The sequence below is a fragment of the Plasmodium coatneyi genome, chromosome 6 (assembly GCF_001680005.1).
Source record: "Plasmodium coatneyi strain Hackeri chromosome 6, complete sequence".
In the NCBI taxonomy this organism is placed as follows: Eukaryota; Apicomplexa; class Aconoidasida; order Haemosporida; family Plasmodiidae; genus Plasmodium; species Plasmodium coatneyi.
Window position 1 is genome coordinate 346,371 of NC_033561.1, and position 23,268 is coordinate 369,638.

At 40.3% G+C, this 23,268-nt stretch overlaps 5 protein-coding genes across 5 annotated transcripts; 3 read left to right on the forward strand and 2 right to left on the reverse strand.

The window, feature by feature from the left end:
- Nucleotides 1–867: 867 nt before the first annotated feature.
- PCOAH_00013390 (Uncharacterized protein) lies at nucleotides 868–3,936 on the forward strand (the record flags this gene model as incomplete). The annotated part of the gene is made up of 1 exon (XM_020058148.1): nucleotides 868–3,936. One exon carries the CDS (start codon nucleotides 868–870, stop codon nucleotides 3,934–3,936), a length of 3,069 nt encoding a protein of 1,022 aa, XP_019913852.1.
- Nucleotides 3,937–6,489: 2,553 nt separating this feature from the next.
- Nucleotides 6,490–7,395, forward strand: PCOAH_00013400 (Adp/atp transporter on adenylate translocase; the record flags this gene model as incomplete). The annotated part of the gene is made up of 1 exon (XM_020058149.1): nucleotides 6,490–7,395. One exon carries the CDS (start codon nucleotides 6,490–6,492, stop codon nucleotides 7,393–7,395), a length of 906 nt encoding a protein of 301 aa, XP_019913855.1.
- A 1,073-nt stretch (nucleotides 7,396–8,468) lies between these two features.
- On the reverse strand, nucleotides 8,469–12,237 carry PCOAH_00013410 (Uncharacterized protein; the record flags this gene model as incomplete). The annotated part of the gene is made up of 12 exons (XM_020058150.1): nucleotides 8,469–8,727; nucleotides 8,868–9,145; nucleotides 9,246–9,547; nucleotides 9,750–9,965; nucleotides 10,098–10,203; nucleotides 10,351–10,416; nucleotides 10,578–10,684; nucleotides 10,834–10,970; nucleotides 11,145–11,353; nucleotides 11,465–11,563; nucleotides 11,734–11,848; nucleotides 12,002–12,237. 12 exons carry the CDS (start codon nucleotides 12,235–12,237, stop codon nucleotides 8,469–8,471), a joined length of 2,130 nt encoding a protein of 709 aa, XP_019913892.1.
- Nucleotides 12,238–13,464: 1,227 nt separating this feature from the next.
- On the forward strand, nucleotides 13,465–15,591 carry PCOAH_00013420 (Pyruvate kinase; the record flags this gene model as incomplete). Its single annotated transcript, XM_020058151.1, has 1 exon — nucleotides 13,465–15,591. The coding sequence occupies one exon, from the start codon at nucleotides 13,465–13,467 to the stop codon at nucleotides 15,589–15,591; it is 2,127 nt and encodes a 708-aa protein (XP_019913647.1).
- Nucleotides 15,592–15,865: 274 nt separating this feature from the next.
- PCOAH_00013430 (DNA polymerase) lies at nucleotides 15,866–22,069 on the reverse strand (the record flags this gene model as incomplete). The annotated part of the gene is made up of 4 exons (XM_020058152.1): nucleotides 15,866–21,312; nucleotides 21,513–21,558; nucleotides 21,674–21,772; nucleotides 21,974–22,069. 4 exons carry the CDS (start codon nucleotides 22,067–22,069, stop codon nucleotides 15,866–15,868), a joined length of 5,688 nt encoding a protein of 1,895 aa, XP_019913681.1.
- Nucleotides 22,070–23,268: the final 1,199 nt, after the last annotated feature.

Genomic DNA, 23,268 nt, shown 5'->3' on the forward strand with positions numbered 1-23,268 from the left:
AAAAATTGCTTACTCGTATTTGCGCCTCATTGTTAACGATGAACTGACGACGGCGGAAAATAAATGCATAAAATGGGGGAAAAAAGAAATGCATTACTATGACACAATGTGGAGCAACTTCCCGCATATTAATTTAACTTTTTATTCATTCATTTGTTTTAAAAAAGGAGAAAGTCGTTTATCTTCACCCTATGAACAAAATTTTTTGGACGCATTAAAAATGGGAAAACAAAAAAGCGATGTTTTATTTTTCTGCATATAATTTGTTCACATTCCGTTCTGCAGCGGTTTTGCAATTTTTTTTTAACAGTGTGCGCCGCCTACTAACGAACGCGTAGGTAAAATATTCCCACCATGTGACACCCGAAAAAAACGACAATTCGAAATGGAACATTTGCAGAAGTTAGAAAAATGGGGACATTCAAAGTAACCAACAAAGGCGTAACGCGCAAAATGAAAGCAGAAACTTAATCTGATCCTCCTACTTGGTACTTTCTACATTTCTACTTTTTTACAACTGCCCCTCGGAAAAAAATGTAATAAAAAGGATACCTTTAAAGTGTCGAAGGAAGGCCAAAAAAAATGCCCCCGTTCGATATTGCAAGTGTAAGTACAAAAGGGGAACAACTTCACAGAAGGGGGTAAAACAAAAATCCACAAGGAATAAATCAAATGTAGGTTTATTCTCCCATTATCTTCCATATAGTATAAGCACACTTACGTGCATACCTTTGCACACGCCCCACAATTTGGAAGTAGGACCCCGTCCTCGAGGCAAACCCCACCCCGTGTGTCATCAAAACGGATCGATACAAGATGGTCCACATTTGCGCGAACACCCAACACGCTACTACCATATTTGGATAGATGAAGCTTTTACAAAAATGCAGAATTGTACCTGTGGCAAAGCAGTTGCTGATCCCCAGGAGGGTAAAAATCAGGGCACATGGAACGGTCGTACGGGATGAATGCACTAATGCGGGGGGCATCTCAATGGAGAATTGTTCGATAAGTGGCACCCCCCCGAAAGGAGTAAGTTCTGCCCCACGCGCGAACCCCCCTGGGCAATCCGAACTGGTCAGACAAATAAGAAAGTCCTGCAGAAAAGATGACCTGTGCAGCATATACAAATTCTGCGATCAATTTGTGCACCTCCTAAAATTGAAGCAAATTAACCAAGACGATTTTTCCATAGTAATTCACCTGTTGAGTAAAAAAAAAATACACGACAACAGCTTTTGGAGACGTATAGCCAGCACAGATAATGTGAATTTCATTTTCAGCATGAACTTGAAGCAGATAATTCTCACCTTGTACAGTATTGCCAATTCGTACAGGTACACCAGCTTGACCTTTTTAAACGAATTTACGCACAAGTTCATATTTGTCTTAAAATGCCAGAGGAAACTCCTTTCTCGAGGAGGAAAGGCCGTGCGGCAAAGGACAAGTGACCCCCTCATACGAGACAGTTACCACCCGTACGATGAATCGAACCACATAACTTTTCAGCCGGTCAACAATTTGATATACCAAAAAGGGGGAACTAAAATTCAAGCCGACAATTACGCGAATGAATTTACATGTCTGACCAAAGAGAAGGAGGACCCCACATGGAATACGCTAATTTGCAAAAACGATGATCAAAATGTTAGTCCCCTCCTTAGGAATAGGAAAAACCATTTGAATGGTTTAGACCTAACGCTAATATGCAACACATACTCTAAGCTGAACAACGTAGATGACCTGCAAAATGTAGAAGAATTAAAACAAATTATGTACAAACTTTTTCTCTATTTTTTATTCTTGAAAAGGATAAATTGTCACCATATTATTCTCTTCATGTATAGCTACACACGGATGCGAGGAAGTATACACACAAATGTGCTACGCAAAGTGTGGAAGGTGTTACTAAGCCCCGCAAATGACCTGCAACAGCATTTTCACCAACTGCGTCTTGTGCACACCCTGGATGTGGGTTCATTAAACATGCTAATGAATGTACTGCAAAGGGGCAATATTAAGGAAGAAACAATTTGCAAAGAAATTATCCTCTCCGTGGTTATAAATTTAAATTTGAAGAATGAAAAAAGGACCAAAATGAAGGGGTCTGTGTTAAGTGGACAAGACGTTAACTGTGCTGATCGGATCGACTATTTTGAAGACGAATTGGGTCATGCACCTCGATATTCCCTCTCCAGCCGCAGCAATGACACGGCCCAAGATAGTGACCCCCCCGTAACAGCGTGCACACCACATCATGGGGACCATTTCTGGATGCTAAAAAAAAGACAAACCCTCCTTGAACATTTTACAAACAAGGATTACACATATGTAACGGACGACGACCCCCCCGTTAAACTAAAAAAGAAAGACTTGTGCTTCCTTGTCTACAATATGAACAAGTTGAAAATCAAAAATTACTACAATGTGTACGACTATATAAAGGACGAGTTGAATTCTAACCTGCCAGTTATGAATGTGTACAGCTGCTGCATCATGTTGGACAGCTTAATAAATTTAAATATACTTGATGAAAAATTATTTAAAAAAATACTGACCACTTTGAAAATATTATTCGATAAAAATCACTATAACGAGAAGGACGTTACGGAAATTTTCTCATGCCTACGTACATACGACCAGAAAAGTTCCTCTCATCATATCGAAATATGCAACTTCCTACAATCCTTATATTTAAAAGTACAAATGAAGTTACAAAAATATAACTACATAAATTTAATTTCCATTTTCTGTTCCGCCTCTTACTTTAACATAATTTTTACCAACAATGTGCTGCAAGATTTGTGCATAGACGTCCTTAACAATTTTCAGTCAATCGATGTGAAAATGCTTCTCCTCTTTCTGTACTTCTTAAAAAGTAAAAATTACGAAATTAATATATTTTTTTTTAACACCATCATGGAGAATGTTCTTCCCAAAATAAAGGACGCGCAAATATTTTTTTACTCTTTTTATATTTTGTCAACTTTTGCTTCCAAGACGCTGCAAGAGGAGATTCCCATTTTGACCAAACTGGCCCAATTACTGCAGCGCAATGAAAACATGCTAAATGTAGAGGAAAAACTCGCCATCGCATTGCACACAGTTGTAACTCCTGTGTTGACGCTAAATGAGACATTCTTCCTCTTCTGCGAAAAAGTGTTTATGGATATTTTATTTGCAGCACCTGAGGAGGGTCACACACCACCAAGCAGAAACAAACAACTTGATACAACGCCAAAGGTAACCCCCCCCAAATGGAACAACACCTTTACCCCATATTTCATCAGCCGTGATAATCATAACAATTTGGCTACTACCGAATTGGAGGTTTTTCTTCCTCTGCTACTGTCAGATATGTATGAGAAGAAACATATCCTTTTTAAAAAGGGGCACTACTGCCTAACAACGCAAGGTGAAAAGAACAAACACACCAAACTGTTGGGAAGCCAGATAAACACACCTAAATTGGACGTACACTTCAACTATATATACATCAAATTGCAAAATGATGGCCTCAATTACTTCGTAAAAAATAAAATCCATTCGTTCGATTTGCAATTTTGCGCAAAACCGTTGGACACTCAAAGAGTGCAAAAATACACCACGGATTTAAACTCAAGCACATATTCAAATGAAGCGGGAAAAAGGAACGACAGGACGATCCAATTTTGCAACGAAATGAGGGAACACTTCCCCAACTTGGAAGAAACTCTTTTTAATGTAATCAAAATATGTTATGAGGATTTTTTTATTTACACATTTTTCGCAAAAAAAAAGGACCAACATTCTTTTAATTATTGCAGCCCAAACGAACGCTGCAGTTACGCTGATTCCTTTTTCATACACAGGAATGATACCTTAATTATAAAATTGAAAAAAAATATGTTCATTAATTCGCTGCACATTCCGTATGTCCTAAAACCCTTTCTGTAAAACTGCAGAAATGGTCAGCAGCAGCGCACATGCGTTTTTGCATATTGGACAATTCGCCAATTGGCTGATTCACCAACTGATTGACTGCCTTCCTGCTTGCATGCTGAACTCGGCACAAGCATAATTAAGCCCGACCCCCCAAATCGTTCACTTTTTCTTTTTTTTTTTTTTCCGCAACGAAATTTTCCTCTTTTTCTACACTTTTTCGGTGTCATTTGGTTTATTTCCCCTGGTAACTACATCCGAATAGGAAAAAAAGATAGTGCGCAGTTTTTACCCCACCGTGTGCCACACAAAATATGCATGTGTGTACGACCGTGGTGTACATTCTTTCCCATGTATGTTCACTCATTTATGTGTTACTAAACATTCCCATGAATCATACTGAAGGGATACACTTTTAAAAAGGGGATTACTATCCGTGGGAGGATATTCCTTAACAGGTACAATCTCACAAGTTCACTCCAAATGGGAATATACAGAATGTGCACTTAATATGTGGCATGCAGAACTTCCCTAACCGCAACTGCACATTTGCACTGACACAGAAATACGCGGTAATAGTATCCCCCACACACACACTGAATAGTAAAATTAAACATATTCTAAACGATCTAAGGAGCACCAATTTGTAGTCACTAATAAGGTGGGAGAAGTGCATCCCTTTCTACACTTATTATTTTTTACAGTTATTTTTTCTTCCCTCCAAATTTGCGCACCTCCCAATTTAAGCCATACCTTTAATGGATTCGCGACAAAGTACGTACTACCTCCACTCATTTTTTAAGCATTAAATATATGTACTTACGGATGTACCAACCTACATATGCATATTCGCGCCTGCCACACTGAGCAGGAGGCCCTACGCCGGCACACAAAACTGCGCCTGCAAAAAACGCAATAAAAAAAAAGGAAAAGTGAAGGCAATCTTATCGCCTCGTGAACTGCAAAGGGATAATTTTCCTGAGCTCAATGATCAGTCAGCAAAACGTTGCGAAAAATTGTTTTCCCCACGTGTGGGTACTATTCGCGCGAGGAGCGCCCCTCCGCAAAAAACACGTACTTAAGAACATACATAGGAATATAGATACGAACTTACTCTACATGCATTTAGATCCCCGTGTGCACAAAGGCTAACGAACGTGACTGGCACCCTCCACAAGTGTATATGCATTTTCTTTGTATATAAAAAGGGAAAAAATAAAATGAACCATAAATCAAGGAACCGCGGAATCCGTAATCGCGCCGTGGTGCAATCAAGTTCACCAAATTTTAACTGTTCCATAAGTCGTAGAAGGAACAGCTACCCAAAAAATTGCGACGTTAAAAAAAAAAAAAAATATAAATAATTACATACTATAAGCCGATAACGGCATGAAATGAAGTAACACTAGATATGTGAAAAGTAAAATTAATATCCCAGTTCTTAAAAAGTTTAAAAAAATATGTAATGTGAAAGGGAGATGATACACAAAAAAAAAATAAACTGGTAAGCTTCATGCATATTTTACTCATAGATAAAAAAACAAATTGCGAGAAAAACAAATTTCCAAAGATTCACTTTTAATATAGTACCAACACGCATACGAAAATTATTACAAAAATGAAAATGTAAAAAGAAGGAAAAAGGTTATCACCACAAGAGCTAAATCACCCACGCGGATACGCACAAACATTTAAGCATATATAAAACTGCTTGGCACATGTAGGAACGTACATATATTACATTATCGCATACGGATATATATTTTACATCCTTTGCAAGCAACATTTCTAGTAATTTACGCAACACAACAGTAAAAGTTTTTTTTTTTTTTTTTACATGTTATTGGAAAATGCTTAATCGCGTAATGCATTTCATTGTCGTCAAAGGGGATACTTTGTAATTTGGAGAACATACATATATATATTGTGTATATGTTTTTTTTCATTTCATGCCTTCTCCAGCGTTGCTCGGAATTAATGTTACCTTGAATTAGCAGGTCAAACACGCCTACGTGTGCAGCGTATCTTGCTGGGCTTGCCTCGTACACTGTGCATACACCTGACACGCATATATGCATATATACATATAAGCATATACGTGTTTGTGTTTATCTGTATGCATTTATTAATTTGCTTCCTTTTTTGCATACACGCGTGAGCATCCTTTAAATGTCACCTCGCAGGGAAAAGCACCCACATTACACCTCCGTGTATGACGTTTCGTACCCCCTTCTTCTGTGAAATTATATAAAGAAAGGAACACCCAAAAAGATGCTTTAACAAAAGAGAGTGCCCTCAGTATGTGTCGTTAGCATATCCATTTTAATGCCACTTTGCATTTGCATCAAATCAGTAGTTCTTCTACCCCACTTACCTGTTACGCCTTCGCACCGCTGACCCTGTTGAGGATTAAATTGTGTGTCCTCTTGTGTTGCCTATATGTGCATATATATAAACAATTGTGTATAGTAAGAATTACTCGATTACCGCCCCGAGTACGAGACTATAAACCGGTTTACACGTACCAACGTACCACACATATACAATTTTCAAATTCCTTTCGCGAAAATGAGTGGAGATTTCAAAACGAACTTCGCGGCCGACTTCCTCATGGGAGGTGTCTCAGCGGCCATTTCCAAAACAGTAGTTGCACCAATCGAGAGGGTAAAAATGCTTATCCAGACTCAGGATTCCATTCCAGAAATTAAATCAGGACAAGTGGAAAGGTATTCAGGGCTAATCAACTGCTTTAAGAGAGTATCGCAGGAACAGGGGGTTATGTCCTTCTGGAGAGGAAACACAGCTAACATTATTCGTTACTTCCCAACCCAAGCTTTCAATTTTGCATTTAAAGATTATTTTAAAAATGTCTTCCCCAAATATGACAAAAACACAGATTTTAGCAAATTTTTTTGTGTTAATATTTTATCCGGAGCAACAGCAGGTGCTATTTCGCTGTTAATTGTGTACCCCCTCGATTTTGCAAGAACAAGATTAGCATCGGATATCGGTAAAGGGAAGGACAGACAGTTCACAGGATTATTTGATTGCTTAACAAAAATATATAAACAAACTGGTCTGTTGTCCCTATACAGTGGTTTCGGCGTTTCTGTCACAGGTATTATTGTGTATCGAGGTTCCTATTTCGGATTATACGACAGTGCCAAAGCTCTCCTATTTAATAATGATAAAAATACAAATATCATCCTAAAATGGGCAGTCGCACAATCAGTAACCATATTAGCTGGGCTCATTTCCTACCCCTTCGATACTGTTCGAAGGAGAATGATGATGATGTCTGGAAGGAAGGCAAAGGAAGAAATTCAATACAAAAATACCCTCGATTGTTGGTTTAAAATTATGAAGAATGAGGGATTTGCTGGATTCTTTAAGGGCGCTTGGGCTAATGTCATTAGAGGTGCTGGAGGAGCTCTTGTGCTCGTCTTCTACGACGAATTGCAGAAGTTGATGTAACGGGCTCAGTGCAGATACATTATAATTGGTGAGGACGGAGATTCTTTCTTGTCCGTCGCTGCAAAGTTGCCAAATTGCCCAATAGGCAAGCCATCCAGTTGCATGTTCCTTTTTTTTTTTTTTTTTTTTTTTTTACGCGTGAATACATATGCACAGCATGACAGCAAATACGCAGAGAAGGACGAGGATGCCACTCTCCATTCTCCCCCAACTGTGAGAACACGCCTGTGAGGATTGATCATTTTTGAAACGTCCTATTTTTACACAGTTCCAAAGCGCATACACAGTTCTCCAGTTCGCCCGTAAGGCTTACAGGCATGTAAGAACGCACACTTCGGTATTTTCATCCATTTTATTAACTGCTTACTTTCCTATTTTATTTTATTATATTTTTTTTTTTTTTTTTATGCTCTGCTCCACCGCCGTTGTCAAGGCGTATACATAATATATGCTTGTGTGCGTATGCGTAACTATACACATTTGTGCAACGTTTTCAGCCACCCCTACACTTTTTACGAAGCATTCGTCGTAATTCAGCTACCGTGAACATTACAGTGGATGCGCGATGCATTTCGTTCCATTGCTTCCTCTTCGGCAACGCTTTTTAAATAATTTATCAAACATGGGAAAAAAGGAAGTTCCACCAAAGGTTGCGAAAAATGGCGCAAAGGATAAGGGACTCTGTCTGGTGAAGGAGGTCCATGCACATACATTTTTGCGACAGATAATGCGCCCTATTTATGCCCAAAATGGGCGAAAAAATGTTAATTAAAATGGGTAAAATGGCATAGTTACTTTTGTAAAACACCACCTCCAAGTGCACAGACATGGAGCATCCTGAATGAAGGCGAAATTATTCTTTCCCTACAGGGTATAGGTAAACAAATTTAAGAGAACACAAACGAGTTGCTTCCCACGCGAAAGGAATTTTGTTCACATTTCCCTTTACCTTCGTCTGCATCACAAATCTGTGCAATGCGATCTGCTAGTGGGGGGTGAACAAACTGGCCTAGTACTTATGATCGTACACGTACTTACGTGTAGATATTTTCCTGTGCGCTCATCTGGACCTCTCACGGCATACTCATCGTTGCACCCAAATAGGAGGAAAAATAATTCATTAATTTTTGAAAGGAGGAGCTCTCCTCCTCGCGCGAATTCATCACGCTATCCAGTATGTTCTTGTCAAATTGAGTTAACTTATTTTTTGTGGAAGATACGAATTTGTCGTATAAAAACAGTCCCAAAACGACGTGCTCAATGAGGCATTCCTTCTTCCTAAAAAGGAGAGACGCACTAATGCATAGCAACTCGCATATGCCTATGTGGTGCCTGCACGAAGTGAAACGTACAAGGTAGAGACATTTAATGGGTGCCCTCATAACGCTTCACATGTTAATCTCTCAAAGAGGTAAAATATGGTTTTACAGAATAAACTGTAATAGGAGGAAGGTTTATGCTTTTTCCCTTACACAGTCAAGGTGGACAAGTCGGCAGCCATGCTAAAGTACTTCTGGATGATAGACTTGGTCACATGGCACATCCCCTTGAATTCAAAATCGGTCAAATGGCTTTTCTTCAAATAGGAGAAATTCTTATTCAGCTCAAAGTAGAAGTTACAATTTTCCTTTCCACCTTCATCTGTGCTTCTTAACACCTCGTCGATAATGTCGTCTTCATCATCAAAGCTCAGTTCGAATAGGAAGTCGAATCGTGCCAGGAGGTTCCCCTTAATATAGGTGTTGAATTCCTGCCAAACGGGGGTGATACGGTTTGTCGGTGCGTCGTCACAAGTGCATGCTTATGTGTGCACAAATGTTTGCATACGAATGCGGTCACCCCTGCCCCACCTGCTCGCTCCGTATGTAGGACTTCACTGCGTAAACCCAAAACGTGGTGGACACCGGGAACAGCGCCTTCTTCCACCTGTACACGCCGTTTTTCATCAATTCCACCAACATGCTAATTTGGACGCTGTTCAAATTATTTATGTTGATCACCAGGATGTCGTACTTTTGCGTAAACAAAATGTTAAAGGCGTCTGCCTTAACATGCAGAATTTTTATGTTACAAAAATAATTGCAAAATTTAACCACGTTCTCCATTATTACTTCATCTAGGCAAATGAAGAAGCAGTGCGGGGCTCTCACTCCTGATCAAGGGGGAATAACCCAAGGGGTGCACATTTTACATAGTGTGCATAAACACACAGATGATGTTTCCACGCAGTTCGCTACACCCTCCACATGGAAGTCCCGTCCGTTAAGCAGTCTAAATCATTTCCCACGTAACTTTCTACTCATCTAACAAGTAATTTATTTCTCCATTTAACTGCTTGATTTTTCCACACTTACCCGTTAGGACATGCCGTGAGGCGTCCCCGCCAACCCACTTGTTCGTGTGTAGCTTGTTATACAAGTCGTGTGCGAACGTGTCCAACTTAGCATACCTCAGGACGTTGCTGCATATGCTAATCAGAATTAGGGTTAGCTTTGTCGTTCTGCAAATTTTGCTCAAGCAGGAATTGTTGGGAGGAAGCTTCAGGATGTCGCTTATTATTTTGTTCATATCTGGGGCGTATGGAAAGGGGTTTAGGAGGAAGAAGGTGTACCCCGTGCAAGCTTCTCATTGTAGCATATGCCCTATGCACATACATATAGACAGAGACCATTTCTTATATTGGTGATGTAAATGTAGTGCACCTTCTAAATTTTGGACTTGCAGCAAACAGTTGAACCTTTCGGTAGACAACATCAGGTTTGTGTCTTCTCTCACCGGCAGCGATCTGCATTCGAGCTTTTTCGTTTTCTTGGGGAAGGTACCAAAGGGGAAGATGATCAGTCACCAACATAGAAGCTTTCAACTTGCTATGCTGCAAGAGGAGCCATGCCGCACGTTTGCGTTATGGCGAAATGAAATATCGAGGTGCCTTTTTTCCCCTTTTTCGCAAATTACGTCCTTCCTATAATTTAGGAGCCAAAGGTTCCCGACGCGCGACCCCTTAATGCTGTTCTTATTTGGCTGCCGTGAGGGAGATAAAAAAAGAAAAATGGTAAATGGTAAATTAGCATACAGAACATGTACGCTCAATGAGCGAATGTAAACCCCCCAGTGACATGCACTCATGAAAGACGAGTAGAATCACGTAGAACAATCCAGGAGTCTGAAAAGGGGAACTTAACCTGGTTAGGTATTGACACAACTATCAAATTGTACTTCGTCCCAATTTCAAACGTCTCATTCTTCTCCAATACGTCCTGGTATAGAACTTCAAACGTTGTGCATTCATCTTGGTAAAAAAAGAACAAAAAAGGGAAATGCTAAATGAGCATACGGGTATGTGTTTGCCAAGTGCATAGTGTGGGAAAAATGAACATTCGACAAATATCGAAGCGGCAAATAGAAGCATCCCGTCTTCTCATATATGCTTGGCATAACCCCTGCTGCTGTATTCATCCATCGCCCGGGTGAAGGAAAACTTCAAGAGGTAAAAATTCTTGAACTGCCTCTTTTGGGTCATTTCTTCGTATTGCTTGGTGTAACACAATTCACACACTTCCTTATCGGCCTTGTTGCTGTGAAAAGGTGGAATACCTCCATGAGCGGGTCTCCACTATTGGTAGCGTAGCACACATCTGCGTTTGTTGGGGTGGTGTGTCCATACTTCTACGTTTTTCATTCTTCACTTTGCCCTGTCTGTCTTTCCCTTTTGCCCCCTTGAGGCGTCCCCTCCGAAAAAGAGCGCTTACTTGTCCATTTCCCCGAGCTCATTCATTTTCACAATTATATTCTGATGCGGCAAATACTTCTTTGCACAGTTGCATACCCTCATGTAAAGCTTTTTATACAAAAAACTCTTCTTATCTTTGCTCATCAGTGTCGCATTAATCAGTTCAATCACGTGGTAAAATTTACTCCCCAGGTTATTCACATTCGCTAGATTAAGGATACAATCGGTCTGCACATTTTTAAGGGGAAAAAAAAATCATCACATATTTGTTGGTACACGAAATGCATCTATCCGATAACGACAGCGCTTTCTGCACCTTCCCCCTATTTTTTTTTTTACCTTTATGGGGGTGTTTATCGGAATAAGGGTGATGAAAATAAATTTGCAGCTTATAATAATGTTCAGGTATTCCACCATGTCGTCTTCGGGTTTTAAACTCTACAAGTGTTTGTGTGTATGTGTAGGTAGGTAAGTAGGTACCGGGGGGGGAAGAACATACGAAATGATCATTCGGGTTAATCTGCCTAGATACATATTATGCACTACTTGGGGAGGACTATCCATTTGGGATTCCTCCATCAGAATGGCATAATGGTATGCAGGCACACCTTAAGACGCTCCTCAAATTGGGACAACAGGGAGTAAGAAATTTCGTTAAACGCGTTGGTAAACGCGATGAAGTTTTTCGTGATGTAGCAGCCCGCATAGTTGGTGGAGTCTACTCTGCATTTAAGAAGGGGGGAAAAGACCATTGTGGAGGAGAAATAACCATGAACATGCGTGACAGAACCATGCGTAAAGGCGCCACACCGATGCAGTCACATAGTTGTCTCTCCTCCGTTGCCCCCTTTTTCCGCATATCCATGCAAGCGTTACAATTTTAAAATGTCCACATGGATAAACACTTCGAAGATGTAGTTCTTTTTCTGGAAATTTTCAAAAACTTTTTCTAAAATGATCTTAAAATAATTTTTTAAAATCAGATTTCTTAACGATTCCTCGTCTGCAAACAGGTTGAATATTTTACTCCCCTTTTGGAAGTCAATTCCGGGCACGTCGCAGTACCTCCGTTTGGTATTTGTAAACTTTTTCTTATATTTATTAAAGAGCATTGTATTTTTGCGGGGTGATGTAGGGTGGCTAAACACACAGTTTAAAAAAAAGGCATATCTTTTATTCACCAAAGGGAGATAAGGACAGCGTGATGGAGGGGCAAAGTCCTACTAAGCATCGCGTACTCATATAGAGTGAACTGAGAGAACACCTGGATTGGTAAAAATTCAGATAAACTATCCGTTTGCCTCCTTCCGATGTGTGCACAGTGTTGTAATGCTTCGTTGCGAAATTATGTCCTCTGCAATTGCACATTTTAAGAACAATGGTGCACACAAAAACAGTGTGGGAAAAAAAAAAAAAAAAAAAAGTACACACCCATAGGGCGGGAACAGATGGGGGCACGCACGTACCGCTTCTCAGCCCGCATAATAAGCGCCCCCAACCGTCAGGAAAGACCCAAGTTGTCTCTCACCGGTGAACACTTCCCCTTTTACATGAAGATAAAAAAAAAAAAACAAGAAATATCTACCGCAGCTTCTAATTTGGAAAGGGCACATCACATCGTCACTCGCTTCTATTAAACCCTTTCCGTTTGGACGATAATTTCGCAACGGAAAAAAATACGTAGGCATATGTGCGTGTCCTCTACACTCCATGATGGTGCATGCACACAGCGCAAAGGGGGAGTAAATTATTCCCCCATGAGAAATTACCAAATAAGTAGCCATTCTTTGATGAGGCCGTATCCCCACCACGCAACAACAAAAAATAGCCTCCACATTGATCATCACCTTTTGAAGTTTGTCGCGTGAAGGAAAAAACAGCGCATTGTGGCACATTTCAAAAAAAAAAAAAAAAAAAAATGTAGAAAGGGGCCTTCTCCCCATTTGACACTCCAAATTAAGCGTTAAAGAAGTGCTAATTTTTACACCTCCAAAGGGTAAGCAGTTTTGGAGCTTTAGCCACTTGGGGCCATCAAAGGTGGCCACGTACGTTCAGTTGTGGGCAAACTGGTAGAGCGGTTTATAGGCTATTTAAACTGTGCGCCGTTCGCCCCACGCAGGGAATAAAAAATGCTGTCGGCGGGAAGTAGGAAAGAAAAATCATCATAAGCAGAGCAAGTGACGCACTTGGCGAAACTGCCACCTGGCCGAGGGGGAACATCACCCACGCGTAAACGCACAGGTGAACAGTCTACATCCCCCCCGCCGATGCGAAGAAGCCACGTAGTAGAGTAACGCATCTACACGCACACACTCCAACGTAGAAGCAAAAATAGTATCATGAAGTCAAAGCGGCTGCTTCTCGTTGCCCACTTGGCCACACTACTTGTGGAAGGAATGGGGAAATACGAAGGGACAAACGCGCAGTTTAGCAAAACACACATTCAGAGGTGCATCTCAGGAGGGCAACTCTTCCTTAGCAACGCACATATAACCAAACAGATGAGGAGAAAAAAAAACATTCAAATCCACACGCAAACAGCTAGCGTAGAAATTTCAAACAAAGCGGACATGAGCAATCTAAGCAAAAAGGACAAAATGTCATTCACAAAAACTAAGCAAATAGCTACGATCGGGCCCGCAACCGAAAATTTCGAAGAATTGGAAAAGCTGTACCTTAGCGGAATTGACGTTTTCAGGTTAAATTTCTCCCATGGGTTAAAAAGCATTAAAAAATACATAATAAATTCCCTTCGAATTATAGAAAAAAAATATGGTACTTCTATTGGCATTTTAGGAGATATCCAAGGGCCAAAAATACGAATAGGGGAATTTGAAAAAAGTGAAAAAAATGCAAAGGAGACAAATACCTTCGTCGAATTGAAGGAGGGGGATATTTTTTCCTTCGATTTAGTAGACAAGCCTGGAAATGAAAACAGGGTGCAACTCAACTATCCTGAGTTGTTAAAAAATGTAAAGGTTGGACAAATGATATTACTAGATGATGGAAACTTAAAAATGAAGGTCATAGAAAATCAGTTCGACGAATCGGACATGAAAAATAGCTCCATAAAAGTAAAAGTTATTACAGGGGGAAAACTGTACAGAAAAAAAGGGTTCTGTATTCCTAATATGATCATGCCTATTGAAGTGTTAAATGAAAAGGATATTAAAGACATCCTATTTTGTATTAACGAAGGGGTAGACTTTTTAGGTTATTCCTTTGTTCAAACGAAGTACGATTTGATATTTTTAAAAAGTATTATAAAGGATTACTACGAGAGCGATTTTTTCCAAAACAAGGTAAAAAAGGATAGACTTATTTACGACGAGAAGGAACTTCAAATGAAGGAACACGATGATCCCAACGATTACTACATAAAAGAGGTAAATGATTACTACCAAGATTATTACTTGAAGAATTACCAAAAGTATAAACAGATTTACGATGTGTACAAAAATCAGGACCTCCAGGTAGATACTGACAAAGCGGAAAATGAAAATGAAAACGAAAACTCTGCCACATATCAAAATAGCACCTACGATGGGAACACGCAAATTACGCAGATTAACCAGCTTAAAGATGACACTGCTAATTGCACACCGAGTGACCACCCGAACGGCATATTTATTGTGTCGAAAATTGAAAAACCCTCTGCTGTGAAAAATATAGAAAGTATTATTAACCTTTCAGATGCTATTATGATTGCCAGAGGCGACCTCGGAATTGAAACCAACTTATCTAACTTACCAATTTTACAAAAAAAAATGATCAATCTGTGTAGAATTAAATATAACAAACCGGTAATCGTAGCAACGCAAATGATGGAAAGTATGAGATTCTTACCTTCCCCCACTAGAGCAGAAGTGGCAGACGTTGCAACGGCGCTTTACGATGGATCCGATTGCGTTATGCTTTCAGCGGAAACAGCTACTGGGCAATATCCCATCCTCACGGCATCCACACAAAACAGCATAATTAAAGACGTAGAAAATGATTACTACTATTACGATTACACGCAGAGGAAAAATAATAATCTGGTCAAGTGTGCACATGGTATGAGTCCTACCCCCTCCAGTGGAAATTCCCATTTTGAAAAACTTATTTACAGCATAAGGGATCTAAGCAATAACATAAATTTGAAATCGATCATTTTATTTTCGAATGAATTTCAAAAAATACAAAAACTCAGCAATTTACGAACAAAGGCACCCATTATTGTCATCACAGAAAATGTGGCCTTGGCTAGGAAGTTGCAACTCACGTGGGGCGTCTATCCTTACATCTCCAAATTAACCGATACGCACCATAATGACTTGTTAACCCTCATTAATTATGGGTGTAAGGTTTCCAAGGAGGAGGGGTTCGTCAGCTCGCCGGAGGAATACTCCCTCGTCACCTTTACGAAAAATATTAACAACTCGTCCAATTTGCTTTACCTCTGCCAACCGTGTTTGACCACATAAGCAGCACGCATGTAAACACACGCATTGATTGAAGCGAAGTGCATAATAGTGTGCAGAGCATAGCATAAGATGAGGTATGGTAGAATGTCTACAAGTGTACGTACACATAGGATGAAGGTACCAAATGGGGAAGTAAAAAATGCCACACCCAATTACAACCTGCTCAAAATGAAGAGGGTGTTCACCCAGACAGGCCACGTTAACGGGAGAATGGATCAAAAACGAGCAAAATGGCTAACCGCATGACGATGACAATGGCAACACACCAGATGAATTACTTACCCCCCCCAGGGGAACCCAGCAAACTTCTTATCGTATCCTCACCCTTCGAAATGTGTTCCTGCAAAATGACCTTTTTAAAAAACACATCACAGTGCACCGCGTACTGGCAGGCCAACGCCTCCACTTCGGAGTTGGCACAATGGGCGCAAATTTTGTTCAGGCGCTTAACCATATTCTGTGACCTGCTCACGTCTGCATAACTTTGAATTATTTGTGTCCTAGCCTTGGCGTTTTCTGCGTCGCCCGTTTTTACTTTACCGTTTGCCGTGTCGTGGTGGAACGGTTCACGCTGGAGGAGCGGCTCACCATGTCCCCCTCCCCCTTCGACCCTTTTCCACCCCTCGGATGTGTTTCCTCCTACGTTGGACAGATCGTTTCGCTTTAACGGACTTTTATCAAGCTTCTCTGCATTTTTCTTGAAAAGTCCAATTTTGGCTTTTCCCCAGTTGTACTTCCTCCTCGTTGTGTAAAAAATTTCCTCTAAATTGGGCGAGCCGTAGGGGAGCAAATCCAGCATTCTCTTCAAAGGGGGTATAACCAAATTTTGAATATAATAGTCGAAGTTTATTTCTTTCAATTTCGTTTGATTATATTGGGGGAATTTGCTACGCAGGAGTTGATTACCCTGCGGGGGGGACACGTCACCTGGAAGGTTCCGTTCCCCCGTTCGCGTGTCCACTGTGGGAACCCCCCTAGCACAATTGTAAATACCCCTGATGCAGGAAGGATGTACAACGGAGTCGTAAATTTTATCCTCCTTCAACTTTTTCGTAACCACAAAAGGAATCTTCTCCTTATAAGTAATGACCAAATGGGGATTCATTTTTAGAAGCTTCTTTGCCACAACTGCTTGAGGCGGCAGGGGTACTTTCCTTTCGTTCCACTCCAATTCACCTTTGTACGTTCCCAACTTCACTTTCTTGTATATAATAAAATTATTATAAGAAATTTTATCGCCATATATTCTGTTAAATAAATCACGTAGTACTCTCTTTATGTTTATGCTCAGGTGGGAGTAGAATGCTTTCATGCCAAAGACAGCGCCCGTCCCACTTTCGCTAACTCCATTGGGAGGGAAGAACAGAAAAGCTTGCTTAACATTGCAGAAGCATTTCCCCTTATCGCATTTCTTCTTTGCATTTATTTCCTTCACACAGAGACAAATTTTTGTTATATTATTTGGGTTCATAATACAACAGTCATTTGTCTGGTTAATAATCTTCTCATAATCCTGTTCGATCATTTTTTCTATTTCCATTTTGAAAAGAGACACGTCAAAGTGGGTAAATATGTCCCACAGAAAGGCGAACTTTTCTTTGTACAAATAATTTATGCACTTGAGGATGGCGTTATTCTTATCGCTGCTTATAAGGCCTATGAGGAGGTCGTATAATTTATTTTTTCGTTCCTCCGTTTGGGGTTCCCCAAAACTCGCTTCCACCTCTACAAGGGCATCCTTTTCCATATGCTCACCCTTCCCCCACACGCGCAGAATCGCCTCCACCGTCTCCGCCAAGAAACATGGGGACGTCCTATGCACGTTGAACTCCCTACAGGAGCACACAAAATTGGGGAAAAAGTTCCTACACATGGCACAACAACAGCAACAGGAGGACAAGTAACAACAATTCCTAAAATAGTAAAACATAAAATATACCTGCAGAAGAACATTCTTCACTAAATTGCACTGATCTGACCTCATGCTTTCCACCCCTTTAAGCTGCAACGTAGGTTTCTCATCATTCTCCTTTTTGTAAGCAAATCCAAAGTACCTCTTTTTGGTCATCAAAAGGGAGGGGCAATAAATTTTTTCAAAATCTAAATACATGGGAGAAGGCAAAATGCCATTCACGTTTTTTAAAATGTCTTGGGCTATCCTAAAAGTGTAGCTAATATCGTTCTTTTCGTTTAACAAAAAAATGGAATCTGTATCCCCATAGACAACTTTAATATACCCATAATTTTCCTTTATATATTCTATAATATAAAGGAGCGAATTCTTTGCAGTACAAATGATGCTCTCTGATATGTCCACACATGGCATCCTTCCTGAAAAGTTAGCTCCTATATAACCTGTGGCCACATTTAGTATCATTTTTAATTTCCCCATTCTTTCTTCTAACCTTTTTCCTTTTTTCTTATCATAAATTTGAATACACCTCTTCATCATTATTCTTGTCTTTAAAAGGTCTTCCATTAAAATGGTGCAGATTCCTTTCCTCTTATGCTTCTTCACATACACAGTGTTGTTGCTTGTTATGAGTATATCATCCCTTCTTAACTTTTTCACTAAGTTATTTACATTCGGTGGGTTCTTCCTCACTCCTAGTCTTATGAATTCACAATTGGGGAGGTTTTCCCCTAACGCAGAAATTTTTTCTTCACTTGGGTGGCTTGTCTCTGGACGGTTGGACGGGGGAATAACGTCCCCCGCTTTTGGCCCTCCATTGGAGGAGCTACATAATTCCTTAGAAAAAGGTTCACACTCGGGGGACGTTATTCCCCCTTGGAAGTAGTCGACTCCCCCGTCGATTGATCCATCGTCTGGGTTATCCTCCACGTGGCTAGACGCCCCATTCGAGTTATCCGAAGGGTCAGTCGACTCCGTCTCCCTCTGGACATTCAAGTCGTCAAGTAAATCACCAGACCAGTTGACGTCACGGGATTGGGGCACCCCCCCCTCTTCGAGGACACCTTCCACGGGGATGCTCCTCCCCAAGGATATCTCTACCAGCTTTTGCTGCCCCTGCTGGTCCTGTTGATTTCCTTCTGACGTTTTCCCATCGGACCTCCTCCTGAAGGACAGCGTTCCCAAGCAGGTGGAGTAACAAATGTTAAACGCAATCAGAATGGAGGGGTAAAGGGATTGGAAGTCGAAGACCATCAGGGGGAAAAAGTTTATGGAGCTCTTCGGCTGCAGCACCAAAGGGAAGTGTAAAATAGGTCTCTGCTCCATTATCTCCTTCTTTGAGGGAGAGTACATAAGGAAGCCATTCTGCATGCACAATTTCACGAGAAAGGATTCAGTAATAAATTGTGACCCTCTGTTTATTAGGGACAATAAATCTACGTGAACGTATTTGCAAAAATTCATCTTACTTTTCAAGTACCCGATTGTGTCGTATATGAGGAGGAGCAAGTGAACTTTCTTCAAATGGTACCGCACGGTTAGGTGCCTGTATGGGTAATACGGGGGATCTCCACCGATCACACCGTTTCTAACAACACTGCCCACAAGACCACCCCCCCCTGCACCTCTGCCACCATTTCGTGATTCCCCTCCAACGTAGCTATACCAGCAATACAAAGTGTACCTACTTATGGAGGGCAAATTCACATCCAAATAATGTTTGCACAAATTTTCAAAAGATGTGTTTGAAACCTTTGACAATTTATACAAGCTTTCGATAAGTATCCCTTTTATATTTTTATTATACGCATTATTTACCCCTGTGAATTCTTCCTGGTCATTTGTCTTGCTAATGTGTGTGTAAAAACTACCCATGTCTAGTGCCAGACACCTCTGATTTATGTAGCTAACATTGTACTTGTCGTTTTCATAAGACACTATACTTAGTGGAGAGTAAAAATTTATTTTTTCGATCAACTTTTTTATAAGATCTTTTTCATTTTCCGCGATGTGGATATTGACATTACTGTAGTTTACGTCGAAATGAAGTCCCCGTTTTTTTTTTTCTTCCTCTTCCACTTCTTGTTCTTGAGCATGTTTCATCCCTTCCGTGTCGTCCCCTCCAGGTAGCCCCTCGAACAGGTCCCTATGAATATACGCACCATCGCTGCATGTTTCAAGCCCTGGGTGGAGTTTCCCTTTTGGAACTGCTCCTTCCTGCTTGCTCAACAAGTAGGGGAAAATATCAGGGAATGGCTGACTAGCTATTATACCCATGCAGTTACTATAATCTTCGTAGTAATTCATAAGTCTCTCATCTCTGACCAGATAAAATATGGCCTTTATTTCATCCTCCCTATAGTTAGAACAGTTGTGATTTTCTCTTTTCACTTCTGTGAGAATTTCAAGGAAAAATATATTTCCATACTTGATGTTCATTTTTTTTTTCTTCCCTTCCTTTTGGTGCGTCTTCCCGTCTGATGCGGTGAGGGGATCGTCCTCCTGGACTGATCCCTTTTGGCAAATTTTCCCTACACATTTTAGGCTTGTCTCGTTAATTATTACTGCGCCATTTTTCGTTCCCTCCTCATCTTCCCCTTTCCTTTCTGTCCCATTCAGGTTGTTCAAAATTGCGAAGCACTCCCTTATCTTCGGTGGCTTCTTCGTATGAACATACCTAATGATATCCTTCCTCTTATTGTTAATTTCGAATGAAGCTATATGTTTTCGCTTCCCCTCGTCAAGCTTCTTTTCCTGCGTCATTTTGGTTGCTCCCTTACTGGGGATGTTTTCCCCATGTGGGTTCAAGTCGCCTTTTTCTGCTTCGTTTAGGTAGGCGCAAGCCGATTTAGCTTGGCTGCTAATCCCGTCCACATGACTGCTAACCCCGTTAACATGACTGCTAACCCCGTTAACATGACTGCTAATCCCGTTTACATGACTGCTAACCCCGCTCACATAACTGTTAACCCCGTCCACCGGGACGCCCCCCTCCAGCGACTTCAAAAAATCCGCAAAGAGCTTCTTCGTCCTCTCCGTCAGCACATCAAACGAGGCAAAGTTCCGCTCCTTTTCAAAATCGTCAAAATTAAAAATGTCCTTCACCAAAGGGGGGTTTATCCTTTGGCACCTTTTCTTCTCCTTCATCCACAGTTTCGCAAAGGAGTCCAAATAATTGATAGGTAAATCAAAGTTCAATTCTTCCCTCCATTTTTTCCGATATTTTACAAACTCATAGGAATAAATCTGACGATTCAATATATGTTCATGTCGTATGTCACACTCGATGTCGCATGATGTTCCTCTTCTTAAACTCGAAAAATTAACATTTTTCGTCTTGTCTGTAAAAAATCTTGGAGCATTCACGTCTAAGTATTTATTCCCCTGTATACATTCCACGTCGCATTTATTTTTCACATTCCATTTTTCTTCTTTATTAATATGTTCAAAATTTATTTCGCTAAAAAACTCTCTTCGAAAGAAAACATTTCTGTCAACATAAATTTCTGAACAGCCATAAATATTTTTGCTGCACAGAAAGTGGAGCATATAACTGATATGCACCTCGTACAGGTCCCAAATTCGATTTTTAAATAACTTCTTTTTGAGTAAACTGGCGAAATAATTAATTGTGTGTGGGTATAGAAAGTATATTTTTAAAAACTCTTCTGGCTCTTCGCTGTAACCATAAATACATTTTTTTTTTACCCTTTCGATGTTGTATATGCATACATTTTGCGTCTTGTCTTGTTTTTCTTTGCCATATTGTTCCTCAAAAAATTGGCATAGTTGGAGCTCGAGATTTGTGTCTAACAGGGTGAAGAAAATTTCGTCACACACGTATGTGTTCACAGGGACGCTTACATGTGTACATTTTACTGAGGTAGACAGATATACACATGTGTAGAAAAATGGAAGAACGCAGATTAGTGGACAGGGTGGCTCCCTTATCAGCTTTGCATGCTGAACATGGTGAAATTTTTATTTTTTTCTTCTCAAAATTGATTACTTGATTTTTCCTCCGGGGGTATTAAAACGTAAAAGAATGGGAAGAACTGAAAGGTGTGCATAAAAAATACAACAAGTGGGTGCATTAGGGTTTTACTCACACATTTCCGCACGTGTATTAACACCCGTACAGGTTTGCCTTTTTCTCGCGTAGGAACTTACGTCGTGCACATACAAGCAGACGCTCTGCCCGTAATGACTTAGACCTAATATTTGAATGACACACACGTGGGGAATCTTCCTATTGTTTATTTTGCATACCTACCACGAAAAGCGGGAAACACATATATGATAAAAGGCAGCTACGATGCGTAAAAAAGGAAACGTTAAAAAGCATCTGCGCAAGTCTTTTCTGGTACGTTTCCTCTCAATATATGCTCGCGCCTGCACATATGCACATACACATGCCCATACACACATCAGCATTTTTTAATTTTTCTCCTTTTGGGTCTTCAACATTACCAATGGGTCAAACGGAAGGAACGGCTTTCTATAAATGTAGTAAAAGAACAAAAACTTGCACACGAAGAACGCTGTCGGTTTTTCCGTTATATTCATGTTTTATGCTGTGGTTTTGAAGGATTTGAAGCAATGCAAAAGATGGCATATGGCATGCGGTTTTTGCTCACAAACACGATAAACCACGTTCATGTTGATAATTATTCCCCCCCCAAAAAAATTTATATGTTCTTATAAGTGTGCTCATTGGGTTCAGGGTCAGAGGGAGAAAAAAAAAAAAAAATGGTTTTACAAAAGGCGTAAGATATGTGAACAGCACGGTCTATTCTGAAAAAACGTGAAACTACAAGAAGCTGAACCGGAGTAGCATGAATTTTTCTGTTCGCAAATGTGTATACGCATAAATACATCTGACCATTTCTAATCCAACGACAGAAAGTGTAAATAAATATTTATGTATGCTCCATTTCGGGGGTTGGCATTTTCCTGCCGCTTCTCTTTTTTATTGTCACCTTTTTATTTTATTTTACACTACATTCTTTTTCTTGTTCATACTTTTGCACTTCAAAAGCGCGAGAAAAGGAGTCAACCCCTGATGATAACCGAAAAAGGAACTTTTTTTTTCTTCTTAATACTAAAAGGGTACTTAAAATCAGGAATGATAGTTTTCTTTCTTAACACATCCTTAAAATGTTAAAGTGCGAAAGGGTACTTAAAGCTTCTTCCATTTCGCTCTTTTCTGTCCGCCTTATGACCTCTACACGTTCGCGTATCTCAAAATATGCGCACCATTTCTTTCCTTTCCTTTTTCCCATGTGCCACATAAAATGGGGAGACTTTGCCTTTCGTGAGAATTCAGTTATTTGCACCTTCTTAACATAATGTGGACGTGGAGAAAAAAAATTGGGACAGGGCACATTCATGTGGGAGAGTTATTTTTGTTTGCCATAAAAAATAACACGCTTAATAACGGGTTAACTGTCTTATAGGAAAATTCAAACAATTGTATGTTCCCGCAAAGTGAAGATTGGGGTATAATGTCTATGCATGTGAAGTCGTGCTGTGCGCAGACAACCCCTTGAACGGTCATTTTTCGCAAAAACCAAACAAAGGAAAGGCGAACGCTTGCAAATAACTGTGAGAGGGCCAAAAAAGCGTTGCCCCAGTAAATGTTTTCTTAACATTTTGTCATTTAGCACATTGGGTAAAAAAAGACCTCTTTCGGGGGACACATATATTTCCCCTTTTACAGATACCCATTTGGACAATTTTCACCACGTAGGCGTAAAGCAGTTTTC